General features: G+C 47.8%; 2 protein-coding genes across 2 annotated transcripts; one reads left to right on the forward strand and one right to left on the reverse strand.

Moving 5' to 3' along the window:
• Positions 1-910: 910 nt before the first annotated feature.
• On the forward strand, positions 911-14,259 carry ARSA (arylsulfatase A). The gene is made up of 8 exons (XM_058862142.1): positions 911-1,186; positions 2,805-3,045; positions 3,481-3,699; positions 4,880-5,049; positions 6,401-6,525; positions 7,957-8,084; positions 11,087-11,189; positions 13,092-14,259. The coding sequence occupies exons 1-8, from the start codon at positions 939-941 to the stop codon at positions 13,400-13,402; spliced, it is 1,545 nt and encodes a 514-aa protein (XP_058718125.1). The 5' UTR covers positions 911-938; the 3' UTR covers positions 13,403-14,259.
• A 1,644-nt stretch (positions 14,260-15,903) lies between these two features.
• On the reverse strand, positions 15,904-19,301 carry LOC131591555 (acrosin-like). Its single transcript, XM_058862369.1, has 5 exons — positions 19,231-19,301; positions 18,870-19,097; positions 17,408-17,673; positions 17,133-17,278; positions 15,904-16,233 (listed from the first exon to the last, which is right to left on the reverse strand). Exons 1-5 carry the CDS (start codon positions 19,299-19,301, stop codon positions 15,904-15,906), a joined length of 1,041 nt encoding a protein of 346 aa, XP_058718352.1.
• Between the last annotated feature and the right edge of the window lie 2,842 nt (positions 19,302-22,143).

Below are 22,143 nucleotides of genomic sequence, written 5' to 3' on the forward strand. Positions count from 1 at the left end.
CTGTCTCTGAGCTGCCGGGACCCCCCATCCCAACCCTCAGGGACCCAGTTGGGATCCCTGCATTTGGGATCTCTCCTCACTGGGGATAATCCCGAGGTGCCCAGAGGCCATCCTGTGCTTTGGGATGTCCCTCCCTGTGAAAAATGAGGTTCACATATTTTTATATAGAATTTAAAAGTTTAATAGAAAGACAATTTGGAGATAAAAATAAAGTAAAATATACAGATACAGCCCAGTGTCTCTGCATTCACCTCACTAACAAAGGATTGTCCCATAAAAACAGAACCCTATTACATATCCATAAATTCTCATACATAATCAGACATTCTTTTTAAGTCTTTTTGATGTTCCTTTGTTTAGTTTTTACCTTTCCCCCTTCCCAACAGATCAATCTTCTTTGTGCCGCTGGGTTTTATATCCTCTGATAACGGGTGAAATAAATCTTTCTCTTGGAGATCTTGGAGGAAAAGATAATTTTAAGAATGCAGGGGCGTCTCTGACTGTCTTTTCAGTCTTTGGGTTATATAAACAAAAGAAGTTTGTGCTTTAGTATCATGTTATAGTCTAATATATATATATATATATATATATATATATATGTATGTATGTATTATACTGCTATTTCTAAGTTTCATCAATAACAGAAATAAAAGAAATTATATTAATACAATGAAGTTTTCTAACCTTATACATATAACGTTGATTTTAATGTTTATTAAAAGCCAATTATATAATACGCAATTATAACACTCCCTGGAATGTCCATCCCGGTACTCCGCCTTCCCGCCACCTCCTCCCGGGACTACAACTCCCATCATGCCCCGCGCCCCCCCGCCCGCATCACGTGATCGACCGGGCCACTGCCGGGACCGCCCTGGGACAGTGCGGGGACAGCCCGGGCCGGCACCGGGACACCCGGCGACAACCGGGACAGCGCCATGGGGCCGCAGGGCCGCCAGCACCCCTGGCTGCACCCATGGGTGCTGCTGCTGCTGCTGCTGCCCCTGCGAGCCGCGGCCGCCGCTCGCCCCAACTTCGTGCTGGTGCTGGCGGACGATCTGGGCTACGGGGACCTGGGCTGCTACGGGCACCCTTCGTCCGCCACACCGAACCTGGACTGGCTGGCGGCCCGCGGGCTGCGCTTCACCGATTTCTACAGCGCCGCCGCCGTCTGCAGCCCGTCCCGGTACGGCCCCCGCGGCGGCAACCGGGAGGGAGCGGCGGGGATGGAGCGGCGGGACCCGGGAGGGGATGGAGCGATGGGATCCGGGATGAACGGGAGGGGATGGAGCGGCAGGACACGGGAGGGGATGGAGCGGGATCCGGGATGAACGGGAGGGGATGGAACGGCGGGATCCGGGAGGGGATGGAGCGGCGGGACCCGGGAGGGGATGGAGCGATGGGATCCGGGATGAACGGGAGGGGATGGAGCGGCGGGACCCGGGAGGGGATGGAGTGGCGGGACACGGGATGAACGGGAGGGGATGGAGCGGCGGGACCCGGGAGGGGATGGAACGGCGGGATCCGGGAGGGAGCGGCGGGGATGGAGCGGCGGGACCCGGGAGGATCGGGAGGGGATGGAGCCGTGGTACCGGGACGATCGGCGGGATCCGGGATAAACGGCAGGGGATGGAGCGGCGGTGCCCGGGATAAACGGGAGGGGATGGAGCGGCGGGACGCGGGAGGGGATGGAGCGGCGGGACCCGGGATAGACGGGAGGGGATGGAGCGGCGGGACCCGGGATAAACGGGAGGGGATGGAGCGGCGGGACCCGGGATAAACGGGTGGGGATGGAGCGGCGGGATCCGGGAGGGAGCGGCGGGGATGGAGCGGCGGGACCCGGGAGGATCGGGAGGGGATGGAGCCGTGGTACCGGGACGATCGGCGGGATCCGGGATAAACGGCAGGGGATGGAGCGGCGGTACCCGGGATAAACGGGAGGGGATGGAGCGGCGGGACACGGGAGGGGATGGAGCGGCGGGACCCGGGATAAACGGGTGGGGATGGAGCGGCGGGACCCGGGAGGGGATGGAGCGGGATCCGGGATGAACGGGAGGGGATGGAGCGGCGGGACACGGGAGGGAATGGAGCGGGATCCGGGATGAACGGGAGGGGATGGAACAGCGGGACGCGGGAGGGGATGGAGCGGTGGGACCCGGGATAAACGGGAGGGAATGGAGCGGTGGGACCCGGGAGGGGATGGAGCGGCGGGATCCGGGATAAACGGGTGGGGATGGAACCGTGTTACCGGGAGGATCGGGAGGGGGACAAACTTGCGGTGTCCCGGGAGAGACCGGGGAATAAACCCGCTGCGTCCTGCGGAAAACAGGTCCGGGATAAACCCTCCGTGTCCCGGGATAGATGAGGGGATAAACCCAACGTGTCCCGGGATAAACGGGCGGTCATGGACCTGCGGTGTCCCGGGACAGACGGACAGTGCTGACCCCTTGGTGTCCCGGGACAGACGGACTGTGCTGACCCCTCGGTGTCCGGGGACAGACGGACAGTGCTGACCCCTCGGTGTCCCGGGACAGACGGACAGTGCTGACCCCTCGGTGTCCCGGGACAGACGGACAGTGCTGACCCCTCGGTGTCCCGGGACAGACGGACAGTGCTGACCCCGCGGTGTCCGGGGACAGACGGACAGTGCTGACCCCTCGGTGTCCCGGGACAGACGGACAGTGCTGACCCCGCGGTGTCCCGGGACAGACGGACAGTGCTGACCCCTCGGTGTCCCGGGACAGACGGACAGTGCTGTGTGTCCCGCCTGTCGCCGCTCATGTCCCGTGTCCCCGCTCCCGCAGGGCCGCGCTGCTGACCGGCCGCCTCCCGGTGCGCTCCGGGATTTATCCCGGGGTGTTCGACCCGGGCTCCCGGGGGGGGCTCCCGCTGGCCGAGGTCACCGTGGCCGAGGTGCTGAAGGCTCAGGGCTACGCCACGGCCATGGTTGGCAAGTGGCACCTGGGTTATGGCATCAACGGCTCCTTCCTGCCCGTGCACCAGGGCTTCGATCACTTCCTGGGGGTGCCCTACTCCCATGACCAGGTGAGGGGCTCCAGGTGTGCGGGGCAGGGGCTTGGTTGGGAGCAGCTCTGTCCTGGGCCGTTTTTAGGGTGGGAAAAGCTCCCCCCTGGGCTCCTGGCTGGTCGCTGTGGCCCCCTGTCCCCGCTTTGTGCCCCTCAGACCCCTCTTTGTGCCACTCAGAACCCTCTCCTTGCCCCTCAAACCCCTCTCCGTGCCCCTTCCCTGTTCCCTGTGCCCCCGTCCCCTTTTTGTGCCCCCTTGTCCCCTCTCTGTGCCCCCAGACCCCTCTCCGTGCCCCCAGACCCCTCTCCATGCCCCTAGACCCCTCTCCGTGCCCTGTCCCTCTCCCCACTCTCTAACAGGGGGTTCCACACTGACAACCCCGACCACCTCCCCACCTCCCATCCCCTTCCTCCCCCTCCCCAATAAAAACAAACCCCCCGTGGCGTCCCCCAGGGTCCGTGCCAGAACCTGACCTGCTTCCCTCCGGACACCAAATGTTTCGGGACGTGCGACCAGGGCGTGGTGCCGCTGCCGCTGCTCTGGAACCTCAGCATCATCCAGCAGCCCGTCTCCTTCCCCGAGCTCGTTCCCCTCTACAACAAATTCTCCCGGGATTTCATCGCCGACTGCGCCCGCCAGCGCCGCCCCTTCCTGCTCTACTACGCTTCCCATGTGGGGAAAACCGGGAGGGGGTTCCGGGAAATTGGGGAGGGAGGGAGGGGGGAAATGGGGAATGGGAAAGGGAAAAGATGAAGGAAAAAGGGGAATGGGAAAATGGAAAGGGAAGGGGAATGGGGAATGGGGAAGGAAAAGGAGAAGAGAAATGGGAATGGGAAGGGGAAGGAGAAGGGGAAGGGGAAGGGGAAGGGGAAGGGGAAGGGGAAGGGGAAGGGGAATGGGAATGGGGAATGGGAATGGGAATGGGAATGGGAATGGGAATGGGAAGGGGAAGGGGGAAGGGGAATGGGGAATGGGAAGGGGAAGGGGAAGGGGGAATGGGAAATGGGGAAAGAGAAGGGAAATGGGAAAAGGGGAAGGGAAATGGGAAGGGGAATGGGAAAGGGAAAAGGGAAGGGGGAAAGGGGAATGGAAAAAGAGAAAGGGAATGGGAAAGGGGAAAGGGAATGGGAATGGGAAAAGGGGAAAGGGGAAAGAGAAGGGAAATGGGAAGGGGAATGGGAAAGGGAAGGGGGAATGGGAAAAGGGAAGGGGGAAAGAAAAGGAGAAGGGGAAGGGAAAAGGGAAAGGGAAAAGGGGAAGGGAAAGGGAATTGGGAAAAGGGGAAGGGGGAATGGGAAAGGGAAGGGGGAATGGGAAATGGGAAATGGGAAAAGGGGAAGGGAAAAGGGAAAAGAAATGGGAAAAGGGGAAGGGAAGGGAAGGGAAGGGAAGGGAAGGGAAGGGAAGGGAAGGGAAGGGAAGGGAAGGGAAGGGAAGGGAAGGGAAGGGAAGGGAAGGGAAGGGAAGGGAAGGGAAGGGAAGGGAAGGGAAGGGAAGGGAAGGGAAGGGAAAAGGGGAGGGAAGAGAAAACGGAAGGGAAAAGGAAAAAAGGGAGGGGAAGGGAAGGGAAAAGGGAAAAAAGGGAAAAAAGGGAAAAGGGAAGGGATCCCTGGGGAGGTCCACAAGGAGAACAGGGAAGCATCTCCCCTCCCGCCACCCCAAAATCTGCTCCTGCATGACCTGGGGATGCCATTCCCGCACAAATCCCATTGGAATGGCGCTCTTAGGCCGATTCTTTCTGGAGCTTCCCTGTTCCCCCCGTGGACCTCCCCACCCTCCCACCGCAGGGGCTCGGGGACAAGTCAGGCTCCTGTCCCCTGTCCCCTGTCTGATCCTGGCGCTCCTTCCCCAGCACACGCACTACCCGCAGTTTTCCAGCCGGGAATTCGCGGGGCGGACGCGGCGCGGGCCCTTCGGGGACGCGCTGGCCGAGTTCGATGACTCCGTGGGGCAGCTGCTGCAGGCGCTGCGGGACAACGGCCTGGAGAGCTCCACACTGCTGTTCTTCACCTCCGACAATGGGTGAGGGGTGGGGGGACAGCGGGAGACACCCCAAATGTCACCTGGGCTTGGTGGGACACCTCCAGTGTCACCTGGGTTTGGTGAGACATCCCCAAACGTCACCTGGGTTTGGTGGGACATCCTCAAATGTTCCTGGGTTTGTGGGACACCCCCAATGTCACCTGGGTTTGTGGGACATCTCCAGTGTCACCTGGGCTTGTGGGACATCCTCAATGTCACCTGGGTTTGGTGGGACACCTCCAGTGTCACCTGGGCTTGGTGGGACATCCCCAAATGTCACCTGGGCTTGTGGGACATCCCCAGTGTCACCTGGGTCTGGTGGGACACCCACAATGTCATCTGAGTTTGTGGGACATCCCCAGTGTCACCTGGGTCTGGTGGGACACCCCAAATGTCACCCGGGTTTGGTGGGACACCTCCAGTGTCACCTGTGTTTGGTGGGACATCCTCAATGTCACCTGGGTTTGGTGGGACACCTCCAGTGTCACCTGGGCTTGGTGGGACATCCCCAAATGTCACCTGGGTTTGTGGGACACCTCCAAATGTCACCTGGGTTTGTGGGACATCCCCAAATGTCACCTGGGTTTGGTGGGACATCCCCAAATGTCATCTGGGTTTGGGTCAGGTGTGTGACACCCCAAATGTCACCTGGGCCTGGTGGGACACCTCCAGTGTCATCTGGGCTTGGTACATCCCAAATGTCACCTGGGTCTGGTATGACACCCCCAAATGTCCCTGGGTTTGGGTCACCCCCAAATGTCACCTGGGCTTGGTGGGACACCCCAAATGTCACCTGGGCTTGGTGGGACACCCTCAAATGTCCCCAGGGTTTCCTGTGCCACCCCAAATGTCCCCTGGGTTTGGTCCCCGCTCGTGCCAGCTGCAGTCCTCCCATTTCCCCCCGTGTGTGACCCCGCTGGGCTGTGCCACCCCCTTGTGCCACCCTCGGGGAGCCAGAGCCGCGCTGGCACTGCCCGGTCCTGTCCCTGGCCCTGTCCCTGGCCCTGGCCCTGGCCCTGTCCCTGTCCCTGTCCCTGTCCCTGGCACCAGTGGTGGCACCCAGTGGTGGCACCGCCCAGCCCTGTCCCTGGCACTGCCCGGCCCTGAACTTTGCACCCGTGTGGCACCTGGGGTGGCACCTGGTGGCACCTGAAGGTGACACCAGCCCAGCCCTGTCCCTGGCACCTGGGGTGGCACCTGGTAGCACCTGGGGTGGCACCAACCCAGCCTTGTCCCTGACACCTGGGGTGGCACCTGGTGGCACCTGAAGGTGACACCAGCCCAGTCCTGTCCCTGGCACCCGGGGTGGCACCTGGTGGCACCTGGGGGTGTCACCGCTCCTTGTCCCCAGCCCCTCCACGCTGCGCATGGCCCGCGGGGGCAGCGCCGGCCACCTCAGGTGTGGCAAGGGCACGACCTACGAGGGTGGCATGAGGGAGCCGGCCATGGCCTACTGGCCGGGCAGGATCGCGCCAGGTGAGCCCTGGTGGGTGTGACAGGTGTGACAGGTGTGACAGGTGTGTGCCAGGTGTGTCTGGTGTGTGACAGGTGTGTCAGGTGTGACAGGTGTGACAGGTGTGTCTGGTGTGTCAGGTGTGTGCCAGGTGTGCCAGGTGTGTCCCAGGTGTGCCAGGTGTGTCCCAGGTGTGTCCCAGGTGTGTCCCAGGTGTGCCAGGTGTGTGCCAGCTGTGCCAGGTGTGTCCCAGGTGTGTCCCAGATGTGCCAGGTGTGTGTAAGGTGTGTGCCAGGTGTGTGTCAGGCTGTCCCAGGCGTACCAGGTGTGTGTCAGGTGTGTGCCAGGCTGTGCCAGGCTGTGCCAGGTGTGTGCCAGGTGTGCCAGGTGTGTCAGGTGTCCCAGATGTGCCAGGCAGAGTGGCACAGCTGTCTATGTGCCGTGCCAGGTGTGACCCACGAGCTGGCGAGTGCCCTGGACGTGCTGAGCTGTACCAGGTGTGCCAGGTGTGTGTCAGGTGTGTGCCACGTGTGTCCCAGGTGTGCCAGGTGTGTCAGGTGTGCCAGGTGTGTACCAGGTGTGTGCCAGGTGTGTGTCAGGTGTGTGTCAGGTGTCCCAGATGTGTGCCAGGTGTGCCAGGTGTGTCCCAGATGTGCCAGGCAGGGTGGCACAGCCGTCTCCGTGCCGTGCCAGGTGTGACCCACGAGCTGGCGAGTGCCCTGGACGTGCTGAGCTGTGCCAGGTGTGTCAGGTGTCCCAGGTGTGTGTCAGGTGTGTCCCAGGTGTGTGCCAGCTGTGCCAGGTGTGTCCCAGGTGTGTCAGGTGTGTGCCAGGTGTGCCCCAGGTATGCCAGGTGTGTCCCAGGTGTGTCCCAGGTGTGTCAGGTGTGTGTCAGGTGTGCCAGGTGTGTCCCAGGTGTGTCCCAGGTGTGCCAGGTGTGCCAGGCAGGGTGGCACAGCCGTCTCTGTGCCGTGCCAGGTGTGACCCACGAGCTGGCGAGTGCCCTGGACGTGCTGAGCTGTGCCAGGTGTGTGCCAGGTGTGTGCCAGGTGTGTGCCAGCTGTGCCAGGTGTGTCCCAGGTGTGTCAGGTGTGCCAGGTGTGTCCCAGGTGTGTCCCAGGTGTGTGCCAGGTGTGTCAGGTGTGTGCCAGGTGTGTCCCAGATGTGTCAGGTGTGCCAGGTGTGTTTCAGGTGTCCCAGGTGTGTGTCAGGTGTGTCAGGTGTGTGCCAAGTGTGTGCCAGGAGCCGCAGGGTGGCACAGCCGTCTCTGTGCCGTGCCAGGTGTGACCCACGAGCTGGCGAGTGCCCTGGACGTGCTGAGCTGTGCCAGGTGTGTGCCAGGTGTGTGTCAGCTGTGCCAGGTGTGTGTCAGGTGTGCCAGATGTGTGTCAGGTGTGCCAGGTGTGTCCCAGGTGTGCCAGGCAGGGTGGCACAGCCGTGCCGTGCCGTGCCAGGTGTGACCCACGAGCTGGCGAGTGCCCTGGACGTGCTGCCCACCCTGAGCGCCCTGGCTGGCGCTGCCCTGCCCAAGGTGGCCCTGGACGGATTCGACCTGAGCCCGCTGCTCTTCGGGGAGGGGAAGGTGAGTCCTGCTTGTTTTGTTTTATTTTATTTTATTTTATTTTATTTTATTTTATTTTATTTTATTTTATTTTATTTTATTTTATTTTATTTTATTTTATTTTATTTTATTTTATTTTATTTTATTTTATTTTATTTTATTCCATTTTATTCCATTTTATTCCATTTTATTCCATTTTATTCCATTTTATTCCATTTTATTCCATTTTATTTTATTCCATTTTATTCCATTTCGTATTTCATTTCATTTCTTTTATAATTTTATTTCATTTCTTTTCATTTCACTTCTTTTTATCATTTTATTTTATTTTGTTGCTTTATTTTATTCTATTTTATTTTATTCTATCCTAATCTGTTATTTTATTATATTCTTATTTTATATTAGTTTATTTTATTTTATTTTATTTTATTTTATTTTATTTTATTTTATTTTATTCCATTTTATTCTATTTTATTTTATTCCATTTTATTTTATTCCATTTCATTTCATTCCATTTCATTTCATTTCATTCCACTTTTATCAGTTCAGTTCATTTCATTTCATTTCATTTCATTTCACTTTATCATTTTATTTTATTTTGTTGCTTTATTTTATTCTATTTTATTTTATTCTATCCTAATCTATTATTTTATTATATTCTTATTTTATATTAGTTTATTTTATTTTATTTTATTTTATTTTATTTTATTTTATTTTATTTTATTCCATTTTATTTTATTCCATTTTATTTTATTCCATTTTATTTTATTCCATTTTATTTTATTCCATTTTATTCCATTTTATTCCATTTTATTTTATTCCATTTTATTTTATTCCATTTCATTTCATTTCATTTCATTTCATTTCATTTCATTTCATTTCATTTCATTTCATTTCTTTTCATTTCTTTTCATTACTTTTATAATTTTATTTCATTTCACTTCATTTTATCATTTTGTTCTATTTTATTTCATTTCTTTACATTTCATTTCACTTTATTTTATAATTTTATTTTATTTTGTTGCTTTATTTTATTCTATTTTATTTTATTCTATCCTAATCTGTTATTTTATTATATTCTTATTTTATATTAGTTTAGTTTATTTTATTTCATTTTATTTTATTTTATTTCATTTTATTTTATTTTATTTCATTTTATTTTATTTTATTTTATTTTATTTTATTTTATTTTATTTTATTCCATTTTATTTTATTTTATTTTATTTTATTCCATTTTATTTTATTCCATTTTATTCCATTTTATTTTATCCCATTTTATTCCATTTTATTCCATTTTATTTTATTCCATTTTATTTTATTCCATTTTATTCCATTTTATTTCATTTCGTATTTCATTTCATTTCATTTCTTTTATCATTTTATTTCATTTCTTTTCATTTCACTTCTTTTTATCATTTTATTCCATTTTATTTCATTTCTTTACATTTCATTTCACTTTATTTTATAATTTATTTTATTTTGTTGTTTTATTTTATTCTATTTTATTTTATTCCATTTTATTTTATTCCATTTTATTTTATTCCATTTCATTTCATTCCATTTAATTTCATTTCATTTCATTCCACTTTTATCATTTTATTTTATTTCATTTCATTTCATTTCATTTCACTTTATTTTATCATTTTATTTTATTTTGTTGCTTTATTTTATTCTATTTTATTTTATTCTATCCTAATCTGTTATTTTATTATATTCTTATTTTATATTATTTTATTTTATTTTATTTTATTTTATTTTATTTTATTTTATTTTATTTTATTTTATTTTATTTTATTCCATTTTATTCCATTTTATTCCATTTTATTTTATTCCATTTTATTTTATTCCATTTTATTCCATTTTATTCCATTTTATTCCATTTTATTTTATTCCATTTTATTTTATTCCATTTTAATCCATTTTATTCCATTTTATTTTATTCCATTTTATTCCATTTTATTTCATTTCGTATTTCATTTCATTTCATTTCTTTTATCATTTTATTTCATTTCTTTTCATTTCACTTCTTTTTATCATTTTATTCTATTTTATTTCATTTCTTTACATTTCATTTCACTTTATTTTATAATTTATTTTATTTTGTTGCTTTATTTTATTCTATTTTATTTTATTCCATTTTATTTTATTCCATTTCATTTCATTCCATTTAATTTAATTTCATTTCATTTCATTCCACTTTTATCACTTCATTTCATTTCATTTCATTTCATTTCATTTCATTTCAATTCATTTCAATTCACTTTATTTTATCATTTTATTTTATTTTGTTGCTTTATTTTATTCTATTTTATTTTATTCTATCCTAATCTGTTATTTTATTATATTTTTATTTTATTTTATTTTATTTTATTTTATTTTATTTTATTTTATTTTATTTTATTCCATTTTATTTTATTCCATTTTATTTTATTCCATTTTATTTTATTCCATTTTATTCCATTTTATTCAATTTTATTTTATTCCATTTTATTCCATTTTATTCCATTTTATTCCATTTTATTTTATTCCATTTTATTTTATTCCATTTCATTTCATTTCATTTCATTTCACTTCTTTTCATTACTTTTCATTACTTTTATAATTTTATTTCATTTCACTTCATTTTATCATTTTATTCTATTTTATTTCATTTCTTTACATTTCATTTCACTTTATTTTATCATTTTATTTTATTTTGTTGCTTTATTTTATTCTATTTTATTTTATTCTATCCTAATCTGTTATTTTATTATATTCTTATTTTATATTATTTTATTTTATTTTATATAATATAATATAATATAATATAATATAATATAATATAATATAATATAATATAATATAATGTAATATAATGTAATATAATGTAATATAATATAATATAATATAATATAATATAATATAATATAATATAATATAATATAATATAATATAATATAATATAATATAATATAAATACATTTTTTGTGGGGTAGAAGAACAGAACAAAGAGAGAAATGTTAATTTCTGGAATCTTCCCCCAGAGCCCCCGCCAGGCCGTGTTCTTCTACCCCCCATCCCCGGACCCCCTGCACGGCCCCTTCGCCGTCCGCCTGGGCAAGTACAAGGCTCATTTCTTCACCCAAGGTGGGTGCAGCCTCCCGAGAATCCAAAATTCCCAACATTTTTGGGGAATTTTTGGGAATTTTAGGGAATTTTTTGGGAATTTTTTGGGAATTTTTTTGGGAATTTTTGGGAATTTTTGAAATTTTGGGGGAATTTGGGGGGAATTTTTGGGAATTTTTGGGAATTTTGGGGATTTTGGGATTTGGGGGAATTTTTTGGGAATTTTTGGGAATTTTTTGGGAATTTTTGGGAATTTTTGGGGAATTTGGGGAATTTGGGGTATTTTGGGAATTTTGGGATTTGGGGGAATTTTTGGGAATTTTTGGGGAATTTTGGGAATTTTTTGGGAATTTTTTGGGAATTTTTGGGAATTTGGGGAATTTTTGGGGAATTTTTTGGGAATTTTGGGAATTTTGGGGGAATTTTTGGGGAATTTTGGGGAATTTTGGGGGAATTTGGGGAATTTGGGGTATTTTGGGAATTTTGGGGGAATTTGGGGTATTTTGGGAATTTTGGGATTTGGGGGAATTTTTGGGAATTTTGGGGGAATTTTTGGGGAATTTTTGGGAATTTGGGGAATTTTGGGGATTTTTGGGAATTTTGGGGAATTTTTGGGAATTTTGGGGATTTTGGGATTTGGGGGAATTTTTGGGAATTTTTGGGAATTTTTGGGGAATTTTGGGGAATTTTTGGGAGTTTTGGGGATTTGGGGGAATTCTGGGAATTTAGGGCATTTGGGGAATTTTTTTGGATTTTTAGGAATTTGGGGAATTTTTGGGAATTTGGGGGATTTGGGGAATTTTGGGGAATTTTTGGGAATTTTGGGACTTTTTTGGGAATTGTTGGGAATTTGGGGGAATTTTGGGAATTTTGGGAATTTTGGGAATTGTTGGGAATTTGGGGAATTTTTGGGAATTGTTGGGAATTTTGGGGAATTGTTGGAATATTTTGGGAATTTTTGGGAATTTTGGGGATTTTTCGGAATTTTTGGGGAATTTGGGGAATTTGGGGAATTTGGGGAATTTTTGGGAATTTTGGGGAATTTTTGGGGAATTTTGGGAATTTTGGGGAATTTTTGGGAATTTTGGGACTTTTTTGGGAATTGTTGGGAATTTGGGGGAATTTTGGGAATTTTGGGAATTTTGGGAATTGTTGGGAATTTGGGGAATTTTTGGGAATTGTTGGGAATTTTGGGGAATTGTTGGAATATTTTGGGAATTTTTGGGAATTTTGGGGATTTTTCGGAATTTTTGGGGAATTTGGGGAATTTGGGGAATTTGGGGAATTTTTGGGAATTTTGGGGAATTTTTGGGGAATTTTGGGAATTTGGGGAATTTTTCAGATTTTTTGGGAATTTTTGGGAATTTGGGGATTTTTCGGAATTTTTGGGAATTTGGGGAATTTGGGGAATTTTGGGAATTTTTGGGCATTTTTGGGGAATTTTTTGGGAATTTTGGGAATTTGGGGAATTTTTCAGATTTTTTGGGAATTTTTGGGAATTTTGGGGAATTTTTGGGGAATTTTGGGAATTTGGGGAATTTTTCAGATTTTTTGGAAATTTTTGGGAATTTTGGGATTTTTCGGAATTTTGGGGAATTTGGGGAATTTGGGGAATTTGGGGAATTTTGGGGCATTTTGGGGATTTTTTTGGGAATTTTGGGAATTTGGGGAATTTTTCAGATTTTTTGGGAATTTTTGGGCATTTTTGGGCATTTTGGGGAATTTTTGGGGAATTTGGGGAATTTGGGGAATTTTTCAGATTTTTTGGGAATTTTTGGGCATTTTTGGGCATTTTGGGGAATTTTTGGGGAATTTGGGGAATTTGGGGAATTTTTCAGATTTTTTGGGAATTTTTGGGAATTTTTCCGAATTTTTGGGATTTTTTGGGAATTTTGGATGCTCAGCCCTGCTGGGGTTCTCCAGGTTCCTTCCACAGCGACACGACGCCGGACCAGGCGTGCCACGGCGTCACCCCGCGGACGCCTCACCTGCCCCCGCTGCTCTTCGACCTGGAGGCGGATCCCGGGGAGCTCTACGACCTCCTGGGGGATCCTGCGGTGAGCCCCGAGCTGCTGGAGGTGCTGCGGGACATCACCATGCGCAAGGTGCTGCTGGAGCAGCGCCTCAGCTTTGGGGACAGCCAGATGGCCAAGGGTGGAGACGCCGAGCTGCAGCCCTGCTGCGCCCCCGGCTGCAGCCCCAAACCTTCCTGCTGCCGCTGCTCCCCGCGCTGACGCCCCAAAACTTCCCAGCTCCGTCCCGCAAAGCGCCCGGCTCGGCCTCGGGGCTGCCCCAGAGCTCGGGGGAGCTGTGGGGAGATGGGCTGGGGTGGGCTGGGGGAGACCCCGAAGCTGCTGGTGCTGTGCTCCGAGCGGGGTTTTCTTGGATGGGATCCTGACCCGTTCCAGGAGTTCCGGAAGCTTCTCCAGAGCCAGGAGAGCTCCTGGGAGCCGCCATCCCGCTGGAGCAGAGGGAAAATCCCAAATCCAGGGATCCCAGCTGGGTCCCTGAGGGTTGGGATGGGGGGTCCCGGCAGCTCAGAGACAGGAGCTGGTGACAGCGGGGACAGCCCTGGGTGGCACCTCCAGCACCCGCCCAGCCCCGCGGGATCCCCGGCTGCTGCCATTCCCGTCCCTCCCGACGGCTTTTCCCGGGAATGGCACAGCCGAGGCTCTGCTGGAGGAATCCTGGCCTGGAGAAGTTTCTCCCTCTCTCCTCCTGCCCGGCCCATCCTCCCCTCCCTGGCTCCCCCTCGTCCCCCCCAAACCATCCCAACCCCCCTCGTTTTTCCCGGATTGTCCCATCCCTGTTTTCCCCAGGAGACTGAATCACACTGAAAATGTGGATTAATGGGCGTCCTGATTCCGGAATATTTGGAAATTCTTTTGGAATCATTTTTTTCCTGGGAGTGGGGGCACGTCCGGGACCCCAGGGGCCGGGGGACTCTCACTTCCATGGATAAGGGCATTTTCTCCAGTGGGGATAAATTTTCCATGGAAATCACTGCTTTGTCTTACACTTTTCTTAATTAATTTTCCTGCAAATAATTAATTCCCTCTCTCATGGCTGTTTCTAATAAATTATTTTTAACCTCTGATCTTTGCCTTTTGTGTTTCCAAGTGGGAAGGAGCGGGAGCTCGGGTTTGGTTCGAGGATCACCAACCAAAACCCTTCAAAAAATTTTCCAATCCTTCAACCTAAAAATGTTCACATAAACGAATTCAAAACCCAAACGAAATTTGGAAGTATCTAAGGAAAAAATTACCACAATAATTCTAAAAAACAAAAAAAGAAATTATTGCAATAAACCAGACACTAACATACACTTATCAAACACTACTAAATATTATTTAAATTTTAAATTATTTAAATACTATTAAATTCCATCTCTAAACCCCAACTCATTGGGAACACAACTTTATTCCAAGGACTAAATCCAAAAATTCCATCCCTAAACCCCAACTCATTGGGAATACAACTTTATTCAAAGGATTAAATCAAAAAATTATCATTAATTCCATCCCTAAACCCCAATTTATCAGGAACACAACTTTATTCCAAGGATTAAATCCAAAAATTCCAAAAATTCCATCCCTAAACCCCAACTCATCGGGAACACAACTTTATTCCAAGAATTAAATCAAAAAATTCCATCCCTAAACCCCAGCTCATTGGGAACACAACTTTATTCAAAGGATTATATAAAAAAATTCCAAAAATTCCATCCCCAAACCCCCACCCATAGGGAAAACAACCTTAATCCAAGGATTAAATTCAAAAATCCCAAAAATTCCATCCCTAAACCCCAACTCATCGGGAACACAACTTTATTCCAAGGATTAAATCCAAAATTACCATTAATTCCATCTCTAAACCCCAACTCATTGGGAACACAACTTTAATCCAAGGATTAAATCAAAAAATTCCATCCCTAAACCCCAACTCATTTGGAATGCAACTTTATTCCAAGAATTAAATCCAAAAATTCCATCCTTAAACCCCCACCCATCAGGAACACAACTTTATTCCAAGGATTAAATCCAAAAATTCCAAAAATTCCATCTCTAAACCCCAACTCATCGGCAACACAACTTTATTCCAAAGATTAAATCAAAAAACTCCATCCTTAAACCCCAACTCATTGGCAACACAACTTTATTCCAAAGATTAAATCCAAAAATTCCAAAAATTCCATCCCCAAACCCCCACCCATAGGGAAAACAACCTTAATCCAAGGATTAAATCAAAAAATTCCATCCTTAAACCCCAACTCATCGGGAACACAACTTTATTCCAAGAATTAAATCCAAAAATCCCAAAAATTCCATCCTTAAACCCCAACTCATCGGGAACACAACTTTATTCCAAGAATTAAATCCAAAAATCCCAAAAATTCCATCCTTAAACCCCAACTCATCGGGAACACAACTTTATTCCAAGAATTAAATCCAAAAATCCCAAAAATTCCATCCTTAAACCCCAACTCATCGGGAACACAACTTTATTCCAAAGATTAAATCAAAAAATTAACATTAATTCCATCTCTAAACCCCAACTCATCGGGAACACAACTTTATTCCAAGGATTAAATCAACTGGAGCACCCGTGAGGCCTCAGGGCGGGAGCGAGGGCAGGGCCCCGGGCACCGGGGGTGGCTTTGTCCCCACGGCCGCGTCCCCAGCCGGGGCTGCTGGAGATGCTCCGCAGCCAGAACGGGATCTGCTCTTCCTCCCGCTCACCCCGACCTGCTCTTGAGGAGCTCCAACACCTCCAGCAGCTTCCCAAGGAAATGCCTCAGGGTCCGTTTCGGGATGGTGACGGCCGTGGCGCCGTCCGGCTCCGTTTGGGGTGGCTCGGCCGAGGTCAGGGTGGGCTCCGAGTCGCCTGAGAAGGGCGCCGGGTTCGGGGTGGCGTGGGCGTGGATCCAGGTGTGGAAGTGCTGGGTGTTGGTGAAGATCCCGGTTCTCTTGGCCTTGGCGCAGCCTCGGCCCCAGCTGGCCAGTCCCACCAGCCAGAACTTGTCCTCCTTCTTGTCCTTGCAGACCAGGGGGCCCCCGATGTCCCCCTGCGCCAGGAGAGAGGGGTCAGGGGCTGCTGCCAGCCCTGGGCCTGGCCCTTCCCATCCCAAGCCCTTCCAGAGCCGCATTCCCGGCTGGATTCCCATGGAAAGGCTCCGCTCTGGAGGCTCCAGCCTGGAGCAGGATGGGGCTGCCTCGGGCTGGGCTCATCCAGGGCCGGCCAGGGAAGGGAAATTCCAGGATCTCCACACCTGGGGCTGCCGGGAGCGCTGGCTGGGCTGGGTGGGTGCAGTGCCAGGCCTTGGGGACAAGGGGACAACAGGCAGGGACACACGGATGGGGCAGGGACAGCCGGCAGTGGTGGGACCTCGGGGCTGGGAGGGCACCGGGGCAGGGCCAGGCAGGGCCAGGTCCTGTTTGGGGTCCCTGGGATGGATGTGAGGGGTTCCAGGGGGTCCTGTTTGGGGTCAGGGGGTCCCAGGGCTATCTCTGAGGGGTTCCAGGGGGTCCCTGGGCTGGATGTGAGGGGTTCCAGGGGGTCTCTGGGCTGGCTCTGAGGGGTTCAGGGGGTCCCAGGGATGGCTCTGACGGGTTCCAGGGGGTCCTCCTTGGGGTCAGTGGTCCCTGGAATGGATGTGAGGTGTTCCAGGGGTCCCTGGGCTGTCTCTGAGGGGTCCCAGGGGGTCCCTGGGATGGCTCTGAGGAATCCCAGGGGTCCCTGGGCTGGCTCTGAGGGGTTCCAGGGGTCCCTGGGCTATCTCGGAGGGGTTCCAGGGCGTCCCAGGGGGTCCCTGGGCTGCCTCTGAGGGGTCCCAGGGGGTCCCTGGGCTGCCTCTGAGGGGTCCCAGGGGGTCCCTGGGCTGGCTCTGAGGGGTTTCAGGGGGTCCCTGGGATGGCTTTGAGGGGTTCCAGGGGGTCCCAGGGGTCCCTGTCCCCACGCCCGCACCTGGCAGGTGTCGATGCCGCCCCGCGGGTACCCCGCGCACAGGTCCTGGGGGTGCACGGCCCCCCCGTACCAGCGGCTGCTGTTGCACAGCTGGACGTCGATGAGCCGCACCTTGGCCTCCTGCAGCACCAGGCGCGGCCCGGGAGCTGCGGGCACAGAGGGCACAGAGGGCTCTGAGCACCGCAAGCTCGGGGGGCCCCGCGGGGCCCGGCCCAGCCCCGGGGCTCCGGGCCGAGCCCCCCGCAGCCCCGGGCCCTGTCCCGGCGGGCACTGACCGCTGTCCGGGCTGGCTCTCCAGCCCGCGATGAAGCAGGTTCTGAGCTCGGCCACTGCCAGGGAGCTGTCGGGCACGCAGCCCAGCTGGATGTAGTCGCTGCACTCCACGGGCTGGTCCAGCTCCAGCAGGGCGATGTTGTTCCTGGCCGTGGTGGCCACGTAGTGCCGGTGCAGCAGGATCCGCTTGACCTTGAACACCGCGGCCTTGGCGCCCGGCTGGCTCAGATCCGTGGCTCCGATCACCACCTTCCACTTGTGGATATCCCTGGGAGAGCCGTGGGGAGTGACAGCGAGCAGAGCCTGGGGCTGCCACAGCTCAGCCATTCCCAACCCTCTGATTCCCACAGCAGGGACGGGAGAGAGCAACGGAGCAGCACAAGGGAGTGCTGGGCACCTGTCCCTGCTGTGGGGACATCACTGAACCTCCTGTGGGGACATTCTTGATCCTGCTGTGGGGACATTCCTGTCTCTGTTTTGGGGACATCACTGAATCTCCTGTGGGGACATTCTTGATCCTGCTGTGGGGACATTCCTGTCTCTGTTTTGGGGACATCACTGAACCTCCTGTGGGGACATTCTTGATCCTGCTGTGGGGACATTCCTGTCTCTGTTTTGGGGACATCACTGAATCTCCTGTGGGGACATTCTTGATCCTGCTGTGGGGACATCACTGTCCCTGCTGTGGGGACATCCCTGTCCCTGCTGGGGGAACATTCCTGTCCCTGCTGTGTGGACATCTTTGTCCCTTCTGTGGGGACATTCTTGATCCTGCTGTGGGGACATCACTGTCCCTACTGTGGGGACATCCCTGTCCCTGCTGTGGGGACATTCTTGATCCTGCTGTGGGGACATTCCTGTCTCTGTTTTGGGGACATCACTGAATCTCCTGTGGGGACATTCTTGATCCTGCTGTGGGGACATCACTGTCCCTGCTGTGGGGACATCCCTGTCCCTGCTGTGGGGACATCACCATCCCTGCTGTGGGGACATCACTGAACCTCCTGTGGGGACATTCTTGATCCTACTGTGGGGACATCACTGTCCCTGCTGTGGGGACATCCCTGTCCCTGCTGTGGGGACATTCTTGATCCTGCTGTGGGGACATTCCTGTCTCTGTTTTGGGGACATCACTGTCCCAGTGCTGTGGGGACATTCCTGTCTCTGTTTTGGGGACATCACTGAATCTCCTGTGGGGACATTCTTGATCCTACTGTGGGGACATCACTGTCCCTGCTGTGGGGACATCCCTGTCCCTGTTTTGGGGACATTCCTGTCCGTGCTATGGAGACATCCCTGTCCCTGTTTTGGGGACATTCTTGTCCCTGCTATAGGGACATCCCTGTCCCTGTCCCTGTCCGTGTCCGTGTCCCTGTCCGTGTCCGTGTCCCTGTCCCTGTCCGTGTCCCTGTCCCTGTCCCTGTCCCTGTCCCTGTCCCTGTCCCTGTCCCTGTCCCTCCTTACCTGGCCCCGAGGAAGCAGCGGGCAGCCGTGAGCACCCAGTGATGGTCGATGAGGGCTCCGGCGCACATGTGCCACGAGCCGTTCTTCGAGGTCACCTGGATGCTGGCGATGCCAGGCCAGGCCCCTGGCAGGACATCGAGGGTGGTGACATTGGCAGAACGCGAGGGTCTGTACTCGGGAATCGCGATGCTCTTGTTCAGATGCATGGGCCGAAGCCCGCAGGTCTTCCTGGAAGCACAAAGCCATCGGTGCCCTGCTCGGGGACAGCGGGGACAGCGGGGACAGCGGGGACAGGGACCCCCGAGGGGCTCATCCCTGCCAGGACAGCCCCGAGTGTCCCCAAGCCCCCGGGGCCACCGACCTGCAGGTGTCCCACGTGCCCCCCACGGGCCCGGCCAGGGCCAGCAGGACGAGCAGGGCCAGCAGAGCCATCGGTGCCAGCGCAGGTGGCAGAGACAGAGCGGAGCTGTCACCTCTGGTGGCCCTGGCGGTGCCACCGGGCCGGGCTGATGTCACAGAGGGGCCGGTTCCATGCATGGGGCACGGTGGCCTCCATGGGGGTGTGGTGGGTTTTAGCTCTGGCTAAAATCGCCAGGGTAATTACTCATTTTTTGCAGTGAGAAATGGCTTAGGAGAAGGGCAAAACAGCCTTAAAACTTAAAAGGAATAAAGAAACTTTATGAACAGGACTGCAAGAATAAGAAACTAGAATAAAACTTTCAGAAACCTTTCCTCCCCCTACCTAACTCCTCCTAACAGATAACACAGAGACAAAATTTGGGATGTTAAAGCAGCACCAACTGTACGATAATTTTTTTATCAGTCTTTGTAGGGAGAGGAGATTTCTTTTGTCATGCCATCGAGAATTCTCCAAAATAAACATTTCCTCTCGTGGTTTTCCATTTTTATGAATTGTGGCAGCCCAGGCACAAATTTTTGCCACCTCCTCCCGTTTTCCCAGAGGTGTGTCCATGGGCCATGAACTCAGGGGGTATCATTTTTTTAGGTATTATTTTAAGGATGAGCTGCTCAAAGGCCAAGTTTCTCTCCGTTTGTTTTTGTGATCAGCTCTGGGAATGGAGATTTTCCTTTCTGTTCGAGCTTCTCGTGGGATCACAGCTGCTCCAACACCTGCTTGATTTTGCTGGTGGATTCCTCTGCTCAGACCCAGCTCGAGCATTTCACCCCCCTCATGATTTTTCATGAGTTAAAGAGATATTTTTCTGTGGCTTCTTTTACAGGGCTCTTGGGAGGGTGGTGTAACTTTTCTCTACAAAATTCTTTTTCTTTTCTTTTTTCTCTTTCTCTTATTTTTTTTATTTTTATTTATATTTATTATTATTTATTTGTATTTATATTTATTATTTATTATTTATTTTTATATTTATATTATTTATAATTATAATTATAATTATAAATAAATTATTAAATGTATGTTTATTTATAAAAATATTGAATACAAATACATATTCATAACCCACTCTCCGCTTCCTGTGCTAATTAGGAACAAAAGCAATTAAGCACTCGTCATTTGTTCCTTGAAATGGGTCAGTGGTCTTTTTTCTGAGGAGGGGTCACAGATGGGAGGAAGGAATGGGGCTCTTCCTCATCCTCACCTTTCCACCTTTTCAGTGCAGAGTGACAAGTGGAGCCTTGGCTGGGCTCCTGCTTTCCTGCCTTCAATGAGTTTCTGATTTTTAATTATTTTATATTAATTTATAATTATTTTCTATTATTATTTTATATTTTATATATATATATATTTATTTTTATAATTATTTTATTATTATTTTATTTCCATTATATTAATTTATATTATTTTATATTATTTTTAAATATTTATATAAAGATATATAAAGATTATATATCTTTATAATTATTTTTATTATTTTTATATATTTAATATATATTTATATATATTATATATAATAGATCTATATTTATATATAATTATTTTTATAATTATTTTATAATTATTTTCTTTTTATTATATTAATTTATATTATTTATATTAATTTGTTTATATTTCTATAAAGACATATAAAGATTATAAATATTTATAGTTATTTTTATTATTATTTTATATTTAATATATATTTATATATCATATATATTATATATTTTTATATATTTATTTTTATAATTATTTTATAATTATTTTCTTTTTATTATATTAATTTATATTATTTTATATTCATTTATTTATATTTATATAAAGATATAGAAAGATTATATATCTTTATAATTGTTTTTATTATTATTTTATATACTTGATATATATATTATATATATTATATATATTATATATATAATATATATTATATATATTATATATATTAATATATTTTTATTTTTATAATTATTTTATTATTGCTTTATTTTTATTATATTAATTCATATTACTTTTTATTAATTTATTTATATCTATATAAAGATATATAAAGATTAAATATCTTTATAATAAGATATCATATAAATATATTTATCTTATGATATAAATATTATATATTTGTATTTATCTTCTTCAAGTTCCTCACCAGATTCTCTGTTTCTCATTACGAGCCCAGCTGAACAAGCAGAGAGCTGACAATTAATTATTAGCCAATAATTAACCTCTGGATCCAATAAATGTAGAAAGGATCCAATAAATGTGGGAAGGATCCAATAAATGTGGAAAGGATCCAATAAATGTGAGATGGATTCAATAAATGTTGAAAGGATCCAATAAATTTGGAAGGATCCAATAAATGTTGAAAGGATCCAATAAATGTGGGAAGGATCCAATAAATGTGGGAAGGATCCAATAAATGTGGGAAGGATCCAATAAATGTGGGAAGGATCCAATAAATGTGGGAAGGATCCAATTAATGTGAGATGGATCCAATAAATGTGGAAAGGATCCAATAAATGTGGGAAGGATCCAATAAATGTGGGAAGGATCCAATTAATGTGAGATGGATCCAATAAATGTGGAAAGGATCCAATAAATGTTGAAAGGATCCAATAAATGTGGGAAGGATCCAATAAATGTGGGAAGGATCCAATAAACGTGGGAAGGATCCAATAAATGTGGGAAGGATCCAATAAATGTGGGTATCCTTCTGCTGGAGCACTGAGCTCCTGGTGACCCACGAGCAGGTGTTGGAGTCTGAGATAAAAAGTGTGTGCCCTTGTTTCTAATATTTTGTTCTAGGATTCAAAGAATCACTGAATTTCATATAAGATGAAATTCATGGGCATGTTTTCATGGTGATACATGAGAACAAATGTTAGA

Source organism: Poecile atricapillus, chromosome W, assembly GCF_030490865.1.
Source record: "Poecile atricapillus isolate bPoeAtr1 chromosome W, bPoeAtr1.hap1, whole genome shotgun sequence".
Classification (NCBI taxonomy): domain Eukaryota; kingdom Metazoa; phylum Chordata; class Aves; order Passeriformes; family Paridae; genus Poecile; species Poecile atricapillus.